The sequence below is a fragment of the Thermothelomyces thermophilus genome, chromosome 6 (genome assembly GCF_000226095.1).
Source record: "Thermothelomyces thermophilus ATCC 42464 chromosome 6, complete sequence".
Lineage (NCBI taxonomy): Eukaryota > Fungi > Ascomycota > Sordariomycetes > Sordariales > Chaetomiaceae > Thermothelomyces > Thermothelomyces thermophilus.
Window position 1 is genome coordinate 423,127 of NC_016477.1, and position 18,660 is coordinate 441,786.

General features: G+C 55.3%; 5 protein-coding genes across 5 annotated transcripts; 1 reads left to right on the forward strand and 4 right to left on the reverse strand.

Annotated features, from left to right (window-relative positions):
* Window positions 1–475: 475 nt before the first annotated feature.
* MYCTH_2309831 (uncharacterized protein) lies at window positions 476–2,933 on the forward strand. Its single transcript, XM_003665749.1, has 2 exons — window positions 476–804; window positions 938–2,933. Exons 1-2 carry the CDS (start codon window positions 592–594, stop codon window positions 2,588–2,590), a joined length of 1,866 nt encoding a protein of 621 aa, XP_003665797.1. The 5' UTR covers window positions 476–591; the 3' UTR covers window positions 2,591–2,933.
* Window position 2,934: 1 nt separating this feature from the next.
* On the reverse strand, window positions 2,935–5,653 carry MYCTH_2309838 (uncharacterized protein). Its single transcript, XM_003665750.1, has 9 exons — window positions 5,285–5,653; window positions 5,176–5,223; window positions 4,961–5,090; window positions 4,853–4,896; window positions 4,701–4,800; window positions 4,279–4,635; window positions 4,120–4,198; window positions 3,860–4,043; window positions 2,935–3,789 (listed from the first exon to the last, which is right to left on the reverse strand). The coding sequence occupies exons 1-9, from the start codon at window positions 5,338–5,340 to the stop codon at window positions 3,708–3,710; spliced, it is 1,080 nt and encodes a 359-aa protein (XP_003665798.1). The 5' UTR covers window positions 5,341–5,653; the 3' UTR covers window positions 2,935–3,707.
* A 5,094-nt stretch (window positions 5,654–10,747) lies between these two features.
* MYCTH_2309843 (glycosyltransferase family 35 protein) lies at window positions 10,748–13,766 on the reverse strand. Its single transcript, XM_003665751.1, has 4 exons — window positions 13,484–13,766; window positions 12,934–13,254; window positions 12,604–12,869; window positions 10,748–12,540 (listed from the first exon to the last, which is right to left on the reverse strand). Exons 1-4 carry the CDS (start codon window positions 13,638–13,640, stop codon window positions 11,059–11,061), a joined length of 2,226 nt encoding a protein of 741 aa, XP_003665799.1. The 5' UTR covers window positions 13,641–13,766; the 3' UTR covers window positions 10,748–11,058.
* Window positions 13,767–14,229: 463 nt separating this feature from the next.
* On the reverse strand, window positions 14,230–14,764 carry MYCTH_2129660 (uncharacterized protein; the record flags this gene model as incomplete). Its single annotated transcript, XM_003665752.1, has 2 exons — window positions 14,230–14,606; window positions 14,668–14,764. 2 exons carry the CDS (start codon window positions 14,762–14,764, stop codon window positions 14,230–14,232), a joined length of 474 nt encoding a protein of 157 aa, XP_003665800.1.
* An 863-nt stretch (window positions 14,765–15,627) lies between these two features.
* MYCTH_2309848 (uncharacterized protein) lies at window positions 15,628–17,359 on the reverse strand. The gene is made up of 6 exons (XM_003665753.1): window positions 17,085–17,359; window positions 16,683–17,028; window positions 16,479–16,607; window positions 16,289–16,418; window positions 15,987–16,225; window positions 15,628–15,930 (listed from the first exon to the last, which is right to left on the reverse strand). Exons 1-6 carry the CDS (start codon window positions 17,206–17,208, stop codon window positions 15,831–15,833), a joined length of 1,068 nt encoding a protein of 355 aa, XP_003665801.1. The 5' UTR covers window positions 17,209–17,359; the 3' UTR covers window positions 15,628–15,830.
* Window positions 17,360–18,660: the final 1,301 nt, after the last annotated feature.

The following is an 18,660-nucleotide window of genomic DNA, read 5'->3' on the forward strand; positions in this document are numbered from 1 at the left end:
CCGCCGCTTCGTTGCCTCCTTCTCTAATCGCCCCGGGACTCGCTAGGTTGTCCGAAGACTTCTCCTACTTCACCCTCCTGCGGCCGGCCACCGAATCGGCCCCGGCAACCTCCCTCTTCGGCATCTCGTGCACCCGCCAGATGGACGCCTCTGAGCTGCTCAACCGCCCCGCCGACGTGACCCGCTCGACCGTCCAGAAGGCCGTCGTGGTCATCGCCGACAGCCCGCAGGCCTTCGGCATGCTGCGCGAGCGCCTGAGCGTCGTCACCCAGGCCTGGTTCGCCCAGCGCGACTTCACCGACGTCGAGATCCTGCGCCGCTTCCAGGACAGCCTGGCCGACGAGAAGAAGCGCGGCATGGCGCACGAGGACGAGGAGCGGGATCAGTACCTGGGCCTGAGCCTGCGCGAGCTGGTGCGCGAGTTCAGGTGGCAGACCCTGGTGTTGTTCAAGTGCTGTCTGTTGCAGCCAAAGGTAAACAAGACAAAACAAGCCGGGCTGCCCAAAGCGCTGCTGTTTCTCTGACCTTGTGTGACGTTGCCCCGACCGCGCCGTTGCTGATCCTGACACTCGTTTGAACCCCCGTCTCTAGATGCTCTTTTTCGGGTCCCGCTGCGAGCGCCTGTGTCTCACCCAGTTCTCCCTCGTGTCCCTGATCCCCCGGCTGCTCCACAACCTGCAGGACTCGGCCGGGCCGGAGCTGGACAGTTACGAGAGAAGCCTTACCATGCCGACAAGCCTGAGGACGAGCGACAGGAATTCGCTGCTGTCCTACATGGGCTTGCCCTTGCAAATCTTCGACAAGGTAAGCGTCCCCGGCGGCTCTCTCTGCCTCCCTGGCTTGCACAACGCCCTCTTATTACCCTCCCAAAAAAAAGAAGAAAAAAAAGAGAAAAAAAAAAAAAAAGAAACTCACAAGAGAGACGCACACAAAACAGGGAAGTCTCTTCGGCCCCTACACCCCTCTCCAACAACTCGACATCCTCGCCGACTTCGGCACCAAGTCGTACATCGTCGGAAGCACCAACTCGCTCCTCCTGCAACAAAAAGACCGCTACAGCGACATCCTCATCAACCTCGATGAGGGCACCATCAACGTGACCTCCCCCTCCCTCAGGGCCGCCCTGCAGCTCTCCACTCCCGACCGCCGCTGGATCGACTTTATCACCCAGAACGTGAACGACACCTGGGATGAGGCCAACCCCAGCCGGCCCAAGACGATGGGCTACGTTGGCAGCGAGGAGTTCATCCGCGTGCAGTTCGAGGAATACCTCCTGGCGCTCATATCGTCGGTCAAGTACCGCGCCCACCTCGCGCGGCACGCCAACAACCCGCGCATGCTGCTGCCAGACATCGACGGCGATCCGTCGCACGACTTCGGGAACGACTTTGTCGAAGCCTGGTCGCGCACCCAAAACTTCCGCATCTGGAACTCCCACACCGACTCGCACCTGTTCGACATCGTCGAGCCGAAACACCCCTGCGCCGGCGGCCTGACCATCGAGGACATCCAGCGCCGCATCACCCAGCAGGTACAGGACCTGCACTGGGACGAGCGGTTCGCGCAGGGACGCGAGGCGCTCGGCCGGAACCTGGCCGCCGGCAGGGAGAAGGCGAGCACCCTGTTTGGGAAACTGTACGCCGACATGGAAGCGCTCCGGGAGGCGCAGAGGAGAAAGAGTGAGGAGGCCAAGTCCGCACAATCCCGGGACGGGGCCTCGCCAACGGCCGGGAGCCATGGTCAGGACCAACAGGAAAAGAATGGCGCGGTGCCGGCTGTCGATTTCACCAAGGCGCAGCAGACCATGCAGGCCGTGGGCAGCAAGGCGGGCGCGTTTGTGAATAGCTGGGCGGCGTGGGCGGGCGAGAAGAGGAGAGCTGCTTGGGGGGGAGGAAAGTCATCATCATCATCATCAACGACGACGACGACGACGACGAACAACAGCAGCGGCGATGCTCCTTCTAATAACACCAACAGCAGTAGCAGCGGGGGAGGTGGGTGGGCCTCAGGATGGGTCAGGATAGGCAGCAGCAGTGGCAGCAGCAACAGCAACAAGAATCGGGCCTCGTCTCCCCAGAGTCCTAGGGGCGGGTATGACGCGCTCCCCTCGCAACCAAGTGACCGGGCATCCATCATCTCCTCGGCCAGCAGGCGCTCAACAGACGCCTCAGATCGCGCCGCCGAGCAGCGGCCGCTCAACACCAATAGGTTCAGCGCCGCCTCGACCAGCGGAGAGTCGATGCTCGATGACGCGGCCGCCACCGCGGAGCGTGCTTCCGTTCCTCCGAGCAGCCTTACCCCTCCAAGATCACCACCGGGCAAAGAAGGGTCAGGCAAGTCGGAAGTCGGGCCGGAAAGGGGGAGGATAGATATCGGGGGAGAGCAGCAGCGGAAGAATAAGGAGGAACAGGGGGAGGAGGAGGAGGGAAGTAGATCAAAGGAAGAAGGGATCGAGCGAGACCCCAAACCTGACTCCAACCCTAAGCCAGAGCTTGAGTCTGGACCTGAACCCGGGCCATCTCCCACCTTGTCTCCGAACCCTGCCGTCGCGGAAGCGGCTGAGGTGCAAGAGCTGTGGAACAGGAGGTGACGATTTCTTCTACGGTTGTTGGTCGGAAAGAGAGAGAAGGGGGGGAACCGGGGGGGCGGAACTGCCGGCCGTATGTCGCATTGGCGACTCTGCACTCAGTACCATAACCACCTACGGAGTATGTGTCTTTCCCGGTTTTGGTAGACGCGTGAGGCAAAGCGCGTGGCCAACGGCGACGGCAGTTCGAAGATGTGCAAATATGCAAATATCATAGCTGAAAGGCCGCATTGGACATTCCAGCTGGTTGGTCGCAGAAATAATTGGATTGTATTTCGGAAAGAGAGATTTTTTTTTTTTTTTCGGGCATGGATACTATAACCTGAAGAGCGGTGTATCTAGAAAAAGGGTATAAATATCCTTTTACTTTTTCTACTCAACTACTGCCCGCCGGCTAGTACGCGGCCGTACATCACACGGTGATCTAGGAACAACGATCAGGTATGGGAATCGGGAAGTGGGCGTGCTACTCGGTGCCGTCATTGAGACTTTGGTAGAAACAAGAGCCAGACGTTAATCCGGGTCATAGCCTTTGCTGTTGATCTGATGTATTCATGTGTATGTATAACGTTTCGGCGTCCGCGCGGTCTTGAGGACGTCGGGCGGACCTCTACGGTCAGGATCTATTATGGTGATGGTGGTGGTGGTGTAAGCAACAAAGTTTATAGGTATGCACGCCGATACTGATATTCAACCTCCGCCAACGATCCAACCGCGGTTCCTTCGCCCCTCAACACTCTTTCTTGTAACAAACTCCCTTCCAATGTCGTGTGGCAAATAGGGGTCAGCACCGCAAGGATTTCAACGACGACGACGACGACGAAAAACGAGACCAAGAAATTAAAAATAGATTCCACCCAATCTAGGCCAAAGACGCCGGCCAGCAGATATGAATTAGTTGCTACCACTTCGAGGCAGCCAGCGTTGTTTCCTCTTGATTTGTCTCGGTCACAAAACGTGATGAGAAAATAAAAAATTCTTCCTTTCCTTTCTTCCAGAACGCCGTCATGACCAGCCAGCCACCCGTCATCGCCCGACAAAACACGATCCAGATAACCCTTAGTCCCTGTACCTTTTTCTTATCGGTTTTGTTTCGGATCTCTGGCAGTTTTCACATGCTTCATTGTGCGAGGTATTGTTGGTCCTCCATTTGGCCGACGCTGGCGGCCTCAACGTTGTGGTAGTCGAGGATCTCCGAGTACCTGTTTTCAAGTTGACGTCAGCGAACTGTTCCCGGCGAACCTAAGCAAAACAGTCTCGAGAATCACTAACATCATGATCTTCCATGTGTCGACGGGCAGGTCGGCGTCGTTGAAGCTCCAATCAAACTTTTCCTCAGCTACGGGCTCGTCGGTGGGGTCGTGGTACGGAGCCAGGTATTCGTGGGCCAGCGCCTCCGCTGCTGTTATCCGCTTCTTGGGGTCAAAGACGAGCATGCGCTCTAGGAGGTCGATGGCTGGTACGAGTAAGCCGATGTTCGGTAACAGACAAGTAAAGAATCACAAGGGGAGGGAAGCTGTCGACAGGCATACCCGGAGGATCGGCGTTCTTGAATTTATTCTTGAGAGGTTGCCTCTCGCGCCTGGGGAGAGATTTGACGAATCTCAGGGTCTTAACAAGACAAACAAGTCAGCCAATTTCTTCCGGAGGACACAAAAACGAGCCGTCAGGTTAGAATCTGCGTGACGCACATTTTCGCTTGCGATGGTGTTGATGACATCGTCAGGCGGCGTGCCGAGGAGCTCGGTGATGATGGAGAACTGGTTGACGTGGTCCTTGCCGGGGAAGAGCGGCTTGCCCTCGAGCATCTCGGCAAAGATGCAGCCGGCGCTCCAGATGTCGACCTCGACGTCGTACTTTTGCCACGTGAGCATGATTTCTGGCGCGCGGTAGTACCTCGTGGACACATAGCCCGTCATCTGGGGGTCCTGGATGCGCGCCAGGCCGAAATCGCAGATCTTGAGGTCGCAGTTCTCGTTGACGAGGATGTTACTGGGCTTCAGGTCCCTGTGGACGACGCCGGCCGAGTGCACGTATTTCAGACCGCGCTGGAGGATGTCAGATTGGGGGGGGAAATGGAGACGCTCGCCGTCTGGGAGAGTCAAGTACGGACCATAATCTGATAGAGGAAATATTGAATGAACTGCTTCTCCAGAGGCCTCGAAGTGAGTAGCCTGTGCAGGTCGGTGCCCAGGAGCTCCGTGACAAAGTAACTGGGCCGGGGTTAGCGGGCGGTCCCTCTTGTTCGTCCGGTCGGCAACCTACATGTCCTCGAGGGGGGAGATGAAGATGTCGCTGAGCGAGATGACCTAAACGGAGGAGTGTCAATTCGTTGTCGCAGGAACTGTAGGGCTGCTCGGGGGGGAGACCAACGTTCTCGTGCTTCAGGTGCTTGAGCAGCTTAAGCTCGCGATACGTCCTCTTGGCCAGGACCGGGGTACTGAAAGGCTTCATAATCTTTTTGACGGCGACATTCTGGTTGGTAAGCTGGTCCTTTGCAGAGCTGAGCATCTGTCAGCGTGTTTTTCCGTCCGATCATAGTGTGGGGAGAGGGAAGGGAAAGGAGGAAGAAGGGCACCAAATCGTACCAGACCAGACCGAATGCTCCCATGCCGACCGGCTGGAGGTCGGTATACCTGAAAGTCTTGACATCAGCCAACTGGTTTCGCCCGATTTATCACGTTGCTCGCATCGTACCTCGACGTGATCTCGAAGGTGGTCCCAAAGATCTGGGCGCGCACGAACTCGGCCATGGTGGGCGATGTCGGGTGTCGTGTTGTGCTTGTTGGATCGCGGGTGACGAACGATGCGGAGACGCGGGGCAATCACTGATGGATTGCGCGGGGTCAAGGACGAGGGGATCCGGGCGGATGCGTCAAAGCTATTATTATTTCTTCGGTCGATGAACGACCGTGGGTGCTGTCAACAGGCCGGGGCTGGTTGCACAGCAGGACACAAAGACATTGAGCAGCGACTAGCGATTGGGCTGCGTGCCGGATTATCTTTCAGGCCCGACGGTGGTGGGTAGATCGAGTGCGGTCGGAGTAACAGCGGGGCCGGCTGTGCTTCAGAATTTCGGAGCCGGGTTCCTGGGGGGCGAAGCGACAGAGGTTAGCTCGCTTGCTCAGGACGAACCTGCACCGAAACACGACTCGATAGCAGGGATTCGCCTCCAAATGAACCTAATTTGATTTTTTTTCCCGCCCCCTTCCTGTGGGAGTGTCCGCTTACTTTGTACTGTTCAAGCGCTGTCGTAGACAAACGTGCTTGTCACTAAGCCTCGCTTCTCTCGGCTGCGACAACACAAGAGAAACAAACGCACGGCGATGGCAGCTACGTCAATAAAAGTGGGGGGACTTGTTCAAGCAGATACCCGGTCTAGGACGTGCCAAGCTCCGCTTCCGCCGGATTCAAGGCGCTTCTGCAATTCGTAACCCTCAGGATTGTGGCTGGACTGCGAATCGTTTGACTCGAGAACTCGTGAGCCACAGACTGTCGGTTCGATTGGGTGAGCGGCTCGGATGTCGAGTCCCGGCGCTGGTGCAGCGTGTTGCGAGGTGGTGGCAGCGCTTTATAAAGTCGCCCGCACACCTGCGCAATTGCTGTTACCTAGGTCGTCGAAGCGTGTGAGCAGCACGTGCGGCTGTCGAGAAAGTGGGAGAGAAAAAAAAAGAAAAAGAAAAAGAAGAAGAAGGAAGGGAAGACTGATAACAGGCGCGGCACCCAGAGGTTTATTAGAAGATTGGGCCAAGGTGGGCAGAGAAGGCGGGTCAAGAAATCCCAGAAACTGCCTGATGAGGGTGGCATGGTGCGGCTGGCGCGATGTGGGTTGCCCTCTTCCCGGATGCAACGCGGGGACGACGGGGCACTTGAGCAGGCGTCTCTAAACTTCCATGGCCCTCCCGCTTTCCCGTCTCTCCCGAGCATCCAATCCCCACTCGCAACTCTGGCGGTGCAGGTGCATTGCACACTCTCTGCAGTACGAGAGCTCTTGGCTCGCGCTGTCTCGACGGTCTACTGCAAGTTGCCGCGTACGGCATCGACAAAGCAACAGGAACTACCACATATCTGGTCTCGACGCTTCCTTGGTCCTCCGTCGTTCGGGGAAGGTTCCAATTCCAAAAAAAAATAAAAATAAAAATAAAAAAATAAAAAAAAATCCGCTTCCAACGGCGGCCCCGACCGAATACTTCGAAGTTTCACCTCGACACAGAACCCCCCTGCTGCTCCTTGCTTTTGATAGTGCCTCCCTCGGCATGGCGTAGCGAACTGTCCGTATAACTACTGTGTAGTACATACACCGCTACACTAGCAATCCGTATGTACAAGACACTTCGCGATCCTTCTAGCAAGACCAAGAGATCGACCTTGGGAGATTCCGCTGCGACGGTTGCTTCCGCCTCGGAGCCTGGACCTGTCGCAAAACGCCCGGGGTTCTCGTCGAGACTTCACCACGATGACGTCGGTCGTACTGGTGGGGCCTTCGCAAACCCCCTGTCACAAACCAATCGCCCCGCCGCCAAGAGTTCAATGGCTTGCCCATTGCCAGACTCGGTGCGATTGCCTGGCCCCATCGAGCAGCAAGACCCCACCCCTCCCGAAGCTCTTGCAGTTTTCCTGTCAACCCCGTCACAGGATCTGGACTAACACGTGAAGCAGCAGCGTAAGTTCCTATCCTTGGGGCGGAGGGTATGCTACAGCGAAACGTCCTGTCGAGCACTTACGCGATCAAGGCGTACTGTACACAACATTGAAGACAAATATTGCACTCGAAGAGAAGAATGAAAACAACGATATCCGGTAGGCGTATCCGCTCCGCGAATTGAAATCTCCCATGCCCAGACCTGAGGCTGTCAGCCGAATAAAGTAATATGATACAGATTACGGTTTGGACGTGCATGTGTGTGGGTGCGTGTGTGTGTTTGTGTTTGTGTTTGTGTGTGTGTATGGAATACGGAATACTTATAATACCTCGTACGGAACGTTCATTGTGTGCATGGTGCAGGTGTGTGGCCCCACCACCTCGATGCTCCTCGATGCTTTGTGTGCTGCTCCTACCTGCCCAACTGCCATCGCCGTTGACCTCGTCAAGGTTTTTTTTTTTTTTCCAGCGGATCCCAGGGTCTTTAGTGCCAAGCTCGCAATATCCCACACGCCGACCCTGGGATCAGCAGGGGGCGGCGACATTGAAGAGGCAAGTTCGCCTTCTCAAGAAAGGCATATTAATTGACCGAAGTGATACCAAGCTTCTCCGATGGATGGCAGCCAATACGGGATCCTGAACTCCACTGCTCTCGTCGCAACTGCATCGCCGCACCGGACCTCGAGCCGCACCCCATGTCTTCATCAAGACCTACGTCAGCAGGAACCCAACAACCCGAACAAAAACCCGCCATGGTCAAACAGCCCGGCAGTCCGGTAAGCTACCGTTATGGTCTAGCGTGTCTAATGCACGTTGCTAAAGTGCCCCAAACTCTGGGACGGTAGACAAGGCCCCTGGATCCGGGGCCAATCTCGATAACCCCCCGCCCAACGACAGGAGCACTATGACGACAGTTCTGCAGCCCCCCCTACGAGCATTGGGAGCCGCCATGTATGTATGTATGTACATACATACATTACATACATACACTAGTGCGTACCGGGTACTGCGAACTAAAATCACACTAAGGAGTGTACCAGTTTCTGCATCCGCAATTCATTACAGGGTACTCTATGGGATACACACTACTATTATTACACGAGTGTATGTACATACATAGACCGCCAGCCTGACCAGTCCATCATATCTGTGTATATGCGTGTGTGGTGCACGCCCACCGTCCCCCGCCTTCCCCCCAAGTGGAGCCGAGTGCTCGGAACTGCGCGCCCGCCAGGGTGGGACCTAGTGTAAACCTTCGAAGTGTAACCTCGTGCACATTGACGTCACTGTTCTTACTTTGTTAGTTGCAGTGGTCAGAGCAAGCCGAAACCCAGCGCCCCAGCGCCCCCACCTCGGCCTCTCCAGTTTCTCTCACAAACAAGCGACAGCAAACTGCACTGCCTAGTGGGATGCTGTGGATGGGAGGGGAATGCCACTTCGCACCCGCTGGTGGTTTTCCCCGTCATTCTCATGTTGAGCTTTTCCTGTCAGACAAGCTACGCCGGTCTCCTCCGTACTAGGCAGTTGTATGTGCACATGTACATATATATGTACTGTACACACATATTCCCCCCTGGAAATATATATAGGGGAGTTCGATTCATACGAGGTGCGAGCTCCCCACCGTCTAGATTAATCCGAAACACGGATAATACGAGAAATATATAAAACAAAATAGAAAAGAACAGAATAAAAAGACAGAATGAAGGAAGGAAAGGAAGAAGGAAAGGGAAGAAAAAAGATTGATAGAGCTGAATGGTAAAGATCTGACGGTTTGATTGAACTTCACTACATATGTACATACACGAAAATAGGACATACACCAGTAGTAGTAGCAATTAGGATGCCATGCCTACCTAGTACTATATTATGGATGTCTTCCGTTCCTTCAGGCCAACAACAACTTCTCACTCCACCGGGCCGAAAATGGCCCCGAGGCGGCATTACTCAAAAATGGACCGTACCCAGAGCAATCAACTTGAAAAGGGGAAAAATTCGAACAACACATGAGATAGTAGTTCACTATTAATTACTAGATCGACAGTTCCCTGGCGATTAGTTGACATGAAAGGGAACTCCGGTTCTATACCAGCATTACATGGGTGCTTGTATTCATTCTTTTTTTCTTTGAAAGAAAAACCACTGCCGCCCCAAAGGAAGTGATGGCTGTGCGAAAAATGGTCTCACGTCACAGAAACTGAAACTGACACATGCAGAAGATAGCAGCGCAGCTGAGTACACACAGCCATTCACATTGGTAACGAGTGGGAGCTCTCAGTACGTCACACATATAGTGTCTACCCCACCATCAGGGATGCACACGGCCGCTCTGCTCCCGAGGGCCTGACGCCTCTGATCAGGCGGCAAAGGAGCAGTGTCAAAACTGATTGCCTTTTCAAACCGCTGTGAAGTCGACTAATAATAATAACGAACGCAGGAAACCGTAAACAAACAAGAGGCTCAACAACGCTGCTTCCATGCCTCGATCATTCAGGTCCAAGAAAAAACCCCATCCTCTGGCGTCGATGTCGGCGTAGCCGAATCCTGATCCTACCGTGGCCCCAGGACGAGAGAGGTGTACCGGACCTGAAGATGCTCATCCCCTTCCCATATCAACCTGGCCCGCGCAAATACAAAGCTCAAAGCCTGCGAGAACCACTTAATGAACATGACCTCACAAGCTAGGATGCAAAATAGCAGGGCAAGAAGCTGCAAACAGGCGCACACCTCTTCCCAGCCCGTAGCATCAGCCGCATCGAACGGCTCCTCGTTCTCTTCGCTCCCATCTTCGTCACTCCCATCCTCCTCTCCCCCGTCCTCCTCGTTCCTGTCTTCCTCGCCCGGTGATTCCCCAGACGACACTTGAGCGTCCTCGGAGAATAAACTATGCTCTCTTTCCTCCTCTTCCTCCCTACCGTGACCTTCGCCCTGTGGTCCAGTCCCTTCATCTGGCGGCGCATCCCGTGTCTCCTCCGAGGACGATGACGACGAGTCATCCGGCAGCGTCTCCTTTCCGGCAGGATTAGAATTGGCCCACCCTAGAGAATGTTTGATACGTCGCTTCGCCGGCTTCCCGTCACCAACCCCGCTTATCCCAGAGCCTCTGGGACCACCCACCCCCACAACCTTTCGGGAAGCGCTCTTCCTCTCCGCATCCGCCGCCCTCCTACGCCCCACAGTCGCCCTTCTGCTCGCCGCAGCACCCATGATCCCACCCGGGATGCCGCGCTCCTCCTGAGCTCTCTACACTCGTTCAGCCTGGTCCATTTTCAACGGCTCTATGTTCCAGATTTCCTCGGCATACTCGTTAATACACCGATCCGAGCTGAAGAAGCCCATGCGCGAGACGCTCAAGATGCACTTAGTGATCCAGCCTTCCTGGTCGCGGTATGCCTCGTCCACAGCGTCGTGAGTAGCAAGGTAGCTCGAGAAGTCGTCGGAAACAAGGTAGTAGTCGCCGTGGTCGCGCACAGCCGAGATCATGCCCGCAAAATCCTGGGGGTTGCCAAAGGTCCCCTTCTCAATCTCCTCAAAGACCCGTGCCAGGTCCGGGTCGAGCGGGCTGGCCTCGCCGTACCGATGGGCGTGGCGCAGAGGCTCAACTTCCTCCGACAGGTGGCCGAAGAGGAAAATGTTGGCTTCATCAATCTCGCGGGTAATTTCAATCTGTTGACAGCGTCAATTCGATCCTGTTTATCTTCTTTTTTTTTTTTTTTTTCACATATATCTCTTCGTGCTCCACTTACGTTGGCACCATCGCAGGTTCCAATGATCAGGCCGCCGTTAAGCACGAATTTCATGTTGCTGGTTCCGGAGGCCCTGTCTCCCGTTAGCATCCCGTCCACTCTCCAAGGGCACGAGTCAGAGAACAAGGTTTCACATACTCCGTGCCGGCAGTCGAGATGTGCTCGCTGATGTCGGAGGCCGGAATGATCATCTCGGCTTTGCTGACATTGTAGTCCTCTATGAACACTACCTTGAGCAGGTCCCCAATATCCTTGTCGTTGTTGACGACCGCCCCGACGTTGTTGATCAGATGGATGATCTGCTTGGCCATCCAGTAGCCAGGCGCGGCTTTTCCGCCAAAGATAGACACACGCGGCAGCTGCTTCTGGCGCTCCTCGGGGGACATGCTCTTGAGTTTCAGGTAGCGGTGGATGGCCCCAAAAATGTTCATCTGCTGGCGCTTGTACTCATGAATGCGCTTGACCTGAACGTCAAAGAGTGCAGTCGGGTTGACCGTGACGCCCGTCGTCGCCTTGATGTGCTTAGCCAGGCGGACCTTGTTGGCGTACTTGATCTCGGCCCATTCCTTGCGGAACTCCTTGTCGTTGACGTGCAGCTCGAGCTGGTTGAGCTGTGTGAGGTCCTTCAAGAAACCGTAACCGCCCGTCTTGCTGGCGATCAGCTCCGACAGCCGTGGGTTTGCTTGGTGGAGCCAGCGGCGGGGCGTGATGCCGTTCGTCACGTTGGTGAACTTGTCAGGACCAAAGATCCTCACGAAGTCCTTGAAGATGGTTGCCTGGATGAGCTCCGAGTGCAGCTCGGCAACCCCATTCACCTTGTGCGAGCCGACAATGGCAAGGTAAGCCATGCGAATCATCTTTGGCTGCGATTCTTCGATAATGGAAACATCGCGCAGAAGCTCGAGGTCTCCGGGAAACTCGCGCTCGACTTTCTGCAGGAAGAAGAGGTTGATATCGTAGATAATCTGGAGGTGGCGCGGGAGAAGGTGCTGCATTAGGGGAACCGACCACTTCTCGAGGGCTTCCGGGAGAACGGTGTGGTTGGTGTAGCCAAAGGTGTTGACCACGATGTTCCAGGCCTCGTCCCAATCGAGACCCTCGAGATCGACCAGGATGCGCTGGAGCTCGACGATAGCCAGCGTCGGGTGGGTGTCATTGAGCTGAATGGCCACCTGATCGGGGAACTCGTTCCACGGGCGCTTCGTCCTCTTGAACCGGCGGACAATGTCGTACAGCGAGGCAGCAACCCAGAAGTACTGCTGCTTCAGACGCAGCTCCTTACCGCGGTCGAGATTGTCGTTGGGGTAGAGCACGGCGCTGATGGTCTCGGCGCGTTGCTGGTCCGCCACGGAGCTCTCGTAGTCGCCGTTGTTGAATTTCTGAAAGTCGAACTCGCCACTGGCCGCCTTGCTCGACCACAATCTGAGGTTGTTGGTGGTCGGCGTGTTGTAGCCGGGAATGGGCACGTCGTACGGGACGGCCTTGACGGTTTCTCCACCTTCCCAGTGATAGACGGTCCTACCGGTCTCGTTGGTCTTCTTCTCGACACTGCCGTAGAATTGAACCTGCGCATGTTAGCCGAGACCCGTAGTCGACACTCCACAAGCAGACACAGCCGGTGTACTCACATCAACCGCGACGTCGTGCCGGGGGAACTCCCAGGGGTTGAAATCGAGCCAGTAGTCCGGCACCTCAACCTGATAGCCATCGATGATCTCCTGCTTGAAGATGCCATAGCGGTATCGCAAGCCATAGCCCCAGGCCGGGTAGTTCAGACTCGCCAGACTGTCCAGGAAGCAGGCGGCCAGGCGACCCAAACCGCCGTTGCCCAGGGCAGCGTCGTGCTCTTGATGGATGACGTCCTCGATACGGAAGCCAAGCTCGGCAAGACCAGCTATTTTTCAGAACGTCAGCAAGACACCCTCGACTAGGTCCTCTTTGTACCCGTCTGAACGTACCCTTGGCCAGCTCCTTCTGTCCCACGTTGAGCATCGCATTGTCCAGGGCCCGGCCCATCAAGAACTCCAAACTCAAATAATACACACGCTTGCTGCCGACAAAGGTCTGGTGTTGTTGGGTGCGGTTCCACTCGAGGATCAAGCGGTCACGGAAGGCAAGTGCTGTGGCCGAGTATGCGGCAGCTTCATCACAATTGAAAAGGCTGCGCGCCAGCGTCGTCTCGACGTGCCGCACCACCTCGCGCTCGAATCCATCCTTGTCCTTGAAACCGCGGCTCTGGTGCTTCCGCCAGGTCTTGCGCTGGGGTTCTGGGATCGAGGCTGTGGTGACAATGTTAGCGGTGCTGTATCCTACACTCATGCGAGTTTCCCGCAAGAAGTGTGTTGCAACCCCGCATTCGTACAGAGCTGTGAGGGGCAAGTTTGGGGAGGGACGGAGGGGAAATCATGAACTCCTCCGTAGCCCATTCTGATGACCGATCCAAAGACGAACGATAGTAGAGTAGAGACAACCGCAGTGGAAGAACTTGACGGCGAAGACGTTACATACCTTCAACATGCTTGATCTCCCCGGCGCCAAACCCGGTGAAGACGCGCGTGTGCTTGGGGCGCGAGATGCCCGCGGGGCCCACCGAGCCTTGGATGTCGACAATTGGAGCTCCAACAGAGGGGCGCCGCTCTCTAGACGGTAATTTCCCAGACGCCATTCTGCTAGTGTCAATTGACTCGAGGATATTCTGATCTGGTTGAATCTCAAGATTGAAGGACCTTTCTCAAAATCGGAAGGAGAACGCGAAAGGTCAGAGGTTGATAGCCAGCTGCTGCGTCAGATCGAACGATGAGCTCATCACGAGGCGGGGTAGCTTGCTATCGGTGCGGAGCTCTCTCGAGCTGTACCTAGCGCGCCATAGGGTAGCGAAGCAAGTAGTCTATTGCTTGTTTTTGACGGGGAAAAGACGATGTGGGCTCTTGCAACAGACTACTTTAGCTTGGGGCGGGTTGGGAAGTGCCTTTTCGCCCTTCAAGTGCGATGCAAGTGGGATGGTGTTACCGCAAGCTTCCACAGTGGTCGTGCTCAAACAGAGTTCGAAGGAAGGAGGCACAGGCAAGAGAAGCAGCGGCACCTGGCCAGAATGGCAACAATCCACAAAAGCGCAGCCTGGAAATCAGGTACAACTCGGTACCTACTATAGTAAAGCGACGCCCGGCTTCCAGACTTCGCAAAACAAGGACAGGGGCAAAGCAGGACAGGCGGCCGAGCTGCCATCTCCTCCTTGCTGGGTTGCTTTGCAGAAGCTACATCGGAAGACCACCGGGCGCTAGCAACCTCGACGAGCACTCTTGGGTCATGTGCTGCTCCCCCTTGATCACAGGCTTTGGCTGCCATCTGTTGTGATTGTACGCGGGGGCCGCATGCACTTGCGCAACCATCTCGGGCGATGGAGCTTCAAGTTTGTTCTCGAGGATGGTTTCATGGCGTCGGTTGACACCCCATGACAGCGGATCCTGTGGTTCTGCAGTGGCTGGCGTTGTCCGACCCTTGATCCCCCTTTGGAGTATCCCGCATTGCGGACTCAGCAACCCCTTTGTGCGACGGCGTGGCAGGCCGCCGCGACTCCTTGGGAGGCGAAGCCCGTGGGCAGCTTCCCAGCTGTCCGAAGTGCCACTAAGCTCTGCGGCGCAGGAGCAAAGGGCGATGTGAGTGTTGGTTCCAGGTCTTGATACGGAGTCGACGGACGGGCCTGGGCTCTACTGATATGAAACCCCGCCGGAGTGGAGCCCGTAGCGGGAGATCCTGGTCCTGCCGCGGGCTACTGACATCATCTCTCATGTTCGACACGTGCAACCGGCTCGGCCCATTGGTTGGGCCAGCAGATAATAACCTGCCCGTCTTTTCCACAATGTCCACCACACTACGCGCATACTGTGTAGACGGATGGAGCGGGCCATGGAAGGAACGAATAATTAGGCACTATCGTGTTCGTTTGCTAGCTGACATCGGGCCACATTCTCCGGTGCTCAGTGTTATGTATGTATGTATGTACGTGGGACGACATGAACGGCGGTGTGGTACCCAATGACGAGGTGTTTTTCTGTAGGCCCTGTTCGTATGACGCCGCTGCTTAACTATGTGTCGGATGCGAGGCTCGATTTCTTAGAGTACCGCCGAGCTGCTGCGCGAGGAAATGCCTTGCGTTAAGCGCAGCGACCTGGGCACCTTGCAGCTTCTCACGGCGGCAGCAGATTGTGGCTGGGTCCTCTCGCTCAGGGCGACATGGTCGAATTCCAGCTTATCGTGCTAATGGCGGCCCGAACGCGACCTTTCCCGGCCTCCAATCATTGAGCCCTGAACTGCCAACTATCCTTCTCCATAAACCGGCGACTCGGAACATACTTAAGCGAGAATCAACTTGCCACGACCGCCTGGTGTGTGGCCGAGATTCTTCAATATATAACTCTCCTTTGAAACGGATAATCTCGTAAATGACCATATATCTCCCGGCAGCGCCAGTAGCGTCGTGAACTATGCGTTAGCAAACAAACGCATGAAAATCTGAAACAGGATCACAAGTAGTCGCCAATTGAACCAATGTGGCCTCGCTTTGCCACAGGCTTCTCGACTTCGAGACGATTGGCGAAAAGTCACCCAGCAGACCATAGAACCAACCCCTTTCCAACGCCGTATCATGCGTGTATCACCAGCTCCCAAAATCGCTCCAGACAGGTAAAAGAAGGCCGCTAGAATGTAGGTTCCGTAGTTTCCCAATTCGAGATTAGGTTGGGGGGCGGGGGGGTCGTCGGTAAGAAGAAGAAGAAGAGGAGGAGGAGGAGGAGGAGGAGGAGGTTTGGGGGCGGGGAGTATCGAATAAATGAACTTGGGTATATTGCATTATTTGTCAGAGAATGCCTGAGTCCTTGAGGGCGTTGTTCAAGATGGTCTCCTTTACTGCCGCGAACACGAGGCGAATGTTGGATGTGTCGGTGGCTTGCGTCAGACTGCCATCAGAGGTCAGCGAAATGCGGAAAGTTAATTCCGATGAGAAGGTCCTTACTGTGGATAGAGGTTCAGATGCGCTCGGTTAACTTGGTTGAACCTCCAGAGGAGGTATTTGGCCGCCTTGTTGACGTCGTTCCCGCCAGAATAGTCTGGGAAGTAGTTTCCCAACGGCGAGCGTCCGAGCTTCTGCTTGAAGATGTCCACTTTATTGAGAAACAAGATGATACTTGTCCTCATGAACCACCGAGAGTTTACGACCGAGTCGAACAACAACAGACTCTCCATCATGCGATTCTACGTCAGGGATGGCCAGGGGTTAGCAGCAGCAAGCAGAGATACGAAACGGGACGGACGTACCTGGCTGCTCTCTTCGAGTAGTACCTGGTCGTACTCGCTCAGGGCAACGCAGAAGATGATAGATGTCACGTTCTCGAAGCAGTGAATCCACTTCTTGCGTTCGCTCCGTTGCCCGCCGACATCGAACATGCTAAAGGAGAGAGAGGGAGTGTCAGCTGGGCAAGCTAAAGGGATGGAGGCGCCGACTTACTGAATGCTTAATTGCCCCATCTTGAACCTTGTCTCATAGATACCGGTTGTTTTGGTTCGTGCTCGTAGCACGTCCATTTCGACCGGGAGGTAGTTCGGCGACACGATCCTATGCGCCTCTTGGAAGAAGCTGCGCCATGTTTAGTCCTTGTTCCTCTTCATTCATTGTCTGATAAGGGGAGGAGTAAAGGAAGAGGCGACTAACTATTCGGCCGAGTCCATGAGGTAGAACTCGGTTTGCCTCTCCATGAGCTGTTCCCTGGCTGGATCGTTCCACACTGATTGGACGGCAACGCCCACTTTTGGGTCGATCCTGGACTGTGGGTTTGCGTCAAGCGAGTAATCGAGGAGGAAGTCGCAGTACTCCTTGTTTTCTTCCAGCACTGGCTCGATCTCGAACTGTCGCATGGCGCCGCAGAGCGCCTTTGCACACTCGAGTAGGTTTTTGTACACAGTCGGGCGGTAGCTAGCGAGCTCATCTTGTGAGTAGCCCTTTAGGTGGATGATTTTCATCTGCTTCACGATCGTTGACTTTCCACTCTCGCCCGAGCCTGCAAGAACAAGAGTCAGCGGCGAGGGCTTGCCTGCAACACGGCGGGCGGCGTACCGAGCAATAAGATCTTGCATTCCTTCCGCAACCTTTTTGAGTCCTCCTCGAGCTCCTTATCAATCTTGTTACTCCGCTTCCTCTGCTCCGACTCCTCCCCACTAGTACTCATGCATGTTCCCATGGCGACCATCAATTTTATCTGCGAAACGATGTCTTCCTCAGATGTGAAGCAGCGGCGGCAGTAGTTTGTGATAGATCTGGCGTAACTGTTGCTCGCTAAAGTGGAATCCCTCTTGGAGATGCTGGTGAAGTCAGAAAAGAAAGGCGTTGTAATCAACAAGCCAGGCGAGGCGCTGGCGAGTACGGCAATGGCGAATTACACGGATGCCCTGGATCACCGGTGGATGCTTGGTTTGGTGGGTCGAGAGAGGTGAGGGTTTCGATTCAATCGAAAGGATCTTGCTCAGGTAATCGATGAGCAATGATCCGCCCCTGCCAGATCTCGAGGGTCGCAGGTTCTTGCCGACAGACGTGGAAGCTTGCGATCTTTATGCAGCGAGCGATTTCGTTCTAGGCTGGGCGTGTAGGATCTGGAAGAGAGAGCAGCGCGTTGTTGCCCTCTGTCGATGTGCAGGATGGAGTGTCAGCGACAAGGTCTGGCGAATGATTGCGGGGGGAGGCATCTCCTCACCAAGGAAGGTATGGTAGTAATCGAGGCGCGGCTGCGAACGGTGAGCCGGGCGGATCTGGGACGGCCGGCGGGCGGCGGGAATCCGGGTTGCCCAGAGTTGACAATTGCGTGTCAGCAGCGACCTCGGTGGGAGCAAGAAGACAGGGCCTCCCGTCTGTCCCTTTGTCAAGGGCTTTCCGTGCGCGACACGCAGCGACGCTGTCCTGCGAATGGGGGACCAGGCAAAAGCATCTCCGGGGTCCGAAAGCTGGGGCGGGAGACGACTCAAGGAACCGGAACAGGGGCCAGGGGCCCCTTCGACTCCCGCGACCCACTTACACAGTAGGTTGCCTAACGTAAGTAGGTAACTTTGGTGTACTGAGTACCTAGTTAAGGTAGTGGACTTGCGTAATGTACTTCGGAACAATTCAATATAACTACCTGGAATACAGCTGGTAGTGTAAGATTCCCGGAAAGCAGTGGTGATCCCATAATGCACGTCGCAAAATACGCTAGATCGGGGTAAATGAGCGGCTGGCAGTGCATTGTGTTCCGTGGTGGTTTCGTAGTGAAGGACACGGTGCACTGACCGTAATCGCTGCGCTAGTGTAGTGTACACCCTACACAGTACGTTTTTCGCGCATCCATTCTTGACCATGCCATTGAGCGCAGCCTTGCCATCGAGCAAACAAGATCTTCCACGGTCCACAGCGGATCCTGGCAATCCGATGCGACTTTTAGTTCAAACCTGACACTCCCTCCCCGTTATATTTTGTTTTTTGGTGTGCAATAGTTAGGGACTAGTTCGATCCTCTCCTAAGTGTATCGTCAGTTAACGCAGGATGCTTCAGACAACCGTTCAGCTCTCTCGAGTTTTGGATTTAACCATTGCTTTCAGCCGGGATGCGACTCTGCGGAGACAAAACTCGACGACTGCTACTCTGCCTTTATTTAGTGTGTCAG

What these genes read in the sequence shown, in the direction of transcription:
- MYCTH_2309831 (XM_003665749.1), top strand. Translation starts at nt 592, where the DNA reads ATGCTCTTTTTCGGGTCCCGCTGCGAGCGCCTGTGTCTCACCCAGTTC. An exon ending in CCTTGCAAATCTTCGACAAG is followed by an intron (nt 805 to 937) that starts GTAAGCGTCCCC and finishes CACACAAAACAG; the next exon opens with GGAAGTCTCTTCGGCCCCTA.
- MYCTH_2309838 (XM_003665750.1), bottom strand. Translation starts at nt 5,340, where the DNA reads ATGGCCGAGTTCGTGCGCGCCCAGATCTTTGGGACCACCTTCGAGATC. An exon ending in ATTTCCTCTATCAGATTATG is followed by an intron (nt 4,636 to 4,700) that starts GTCCGTACTTGA and finishes GACATCCTCCAG; the next exon opens with CGCGGTCTGAAATACGTGCA. An exon ending in GACACATGGAAGATCATGAT is followed by an intron (nt 3,790 to 3,859) that starts GTTAGTGATTCT and finishes ACTTGAAAACAG; the next exon opens with GTACTCGGAGATCCTCGACT.
- MYCTH_2309843 (XM_003665751.1), bottom strand. Translation starts at nt 13,640, where the DNA reads ATGGCGTCTGGGAAATTACCGTCTAGAGAGCGGCGCCCCTCTGTTGGA. An exon ending in ACAGAAGGAGCTGGCCAAGG is followed by an intron (nt 12,870 to 12,933) that starts GTACGTTCAGAC and finishes TCTGAAAAATAG; the next exon opens with CTGGTCTTGCCGAGCTTGGC. An exon ending in GGCACGACGTCGCGGTTGAT is followed by an intron (nt 12,541 to 12,603) that starts GTGAGTACACCG and finishes TAACATGCGCAG; the next exon opens with GTTCAATTCTACGGCAGTGT.
- MYCTH_2309848 (XM_003665753.1), bottom strand. Translation starts at nt 17,208, where the DNA reads ATGGGAACATGCATGAGTACTAGTGGGGAGGAGTCGGAGCAGAGGAAG. An exon ending in ATGCAAGATCTTATTGCTCG is followed by an intron (nt 17,029 to 17,084) that starts GTACGCCGCCCG and finishes TTGTTCTTGCAG; the next exon opens with GCTCGGGCGAGAGTGGAAAG. An exon ending in TACTCGAAGAGAGCAGCCAG is followed by an intron (nt 16,226 to 16,288) that starts GTACGTCCGTCC and finishes TCCCTGACGTAG; the next exon opens with AATCGCATGATGGAGAGTCT.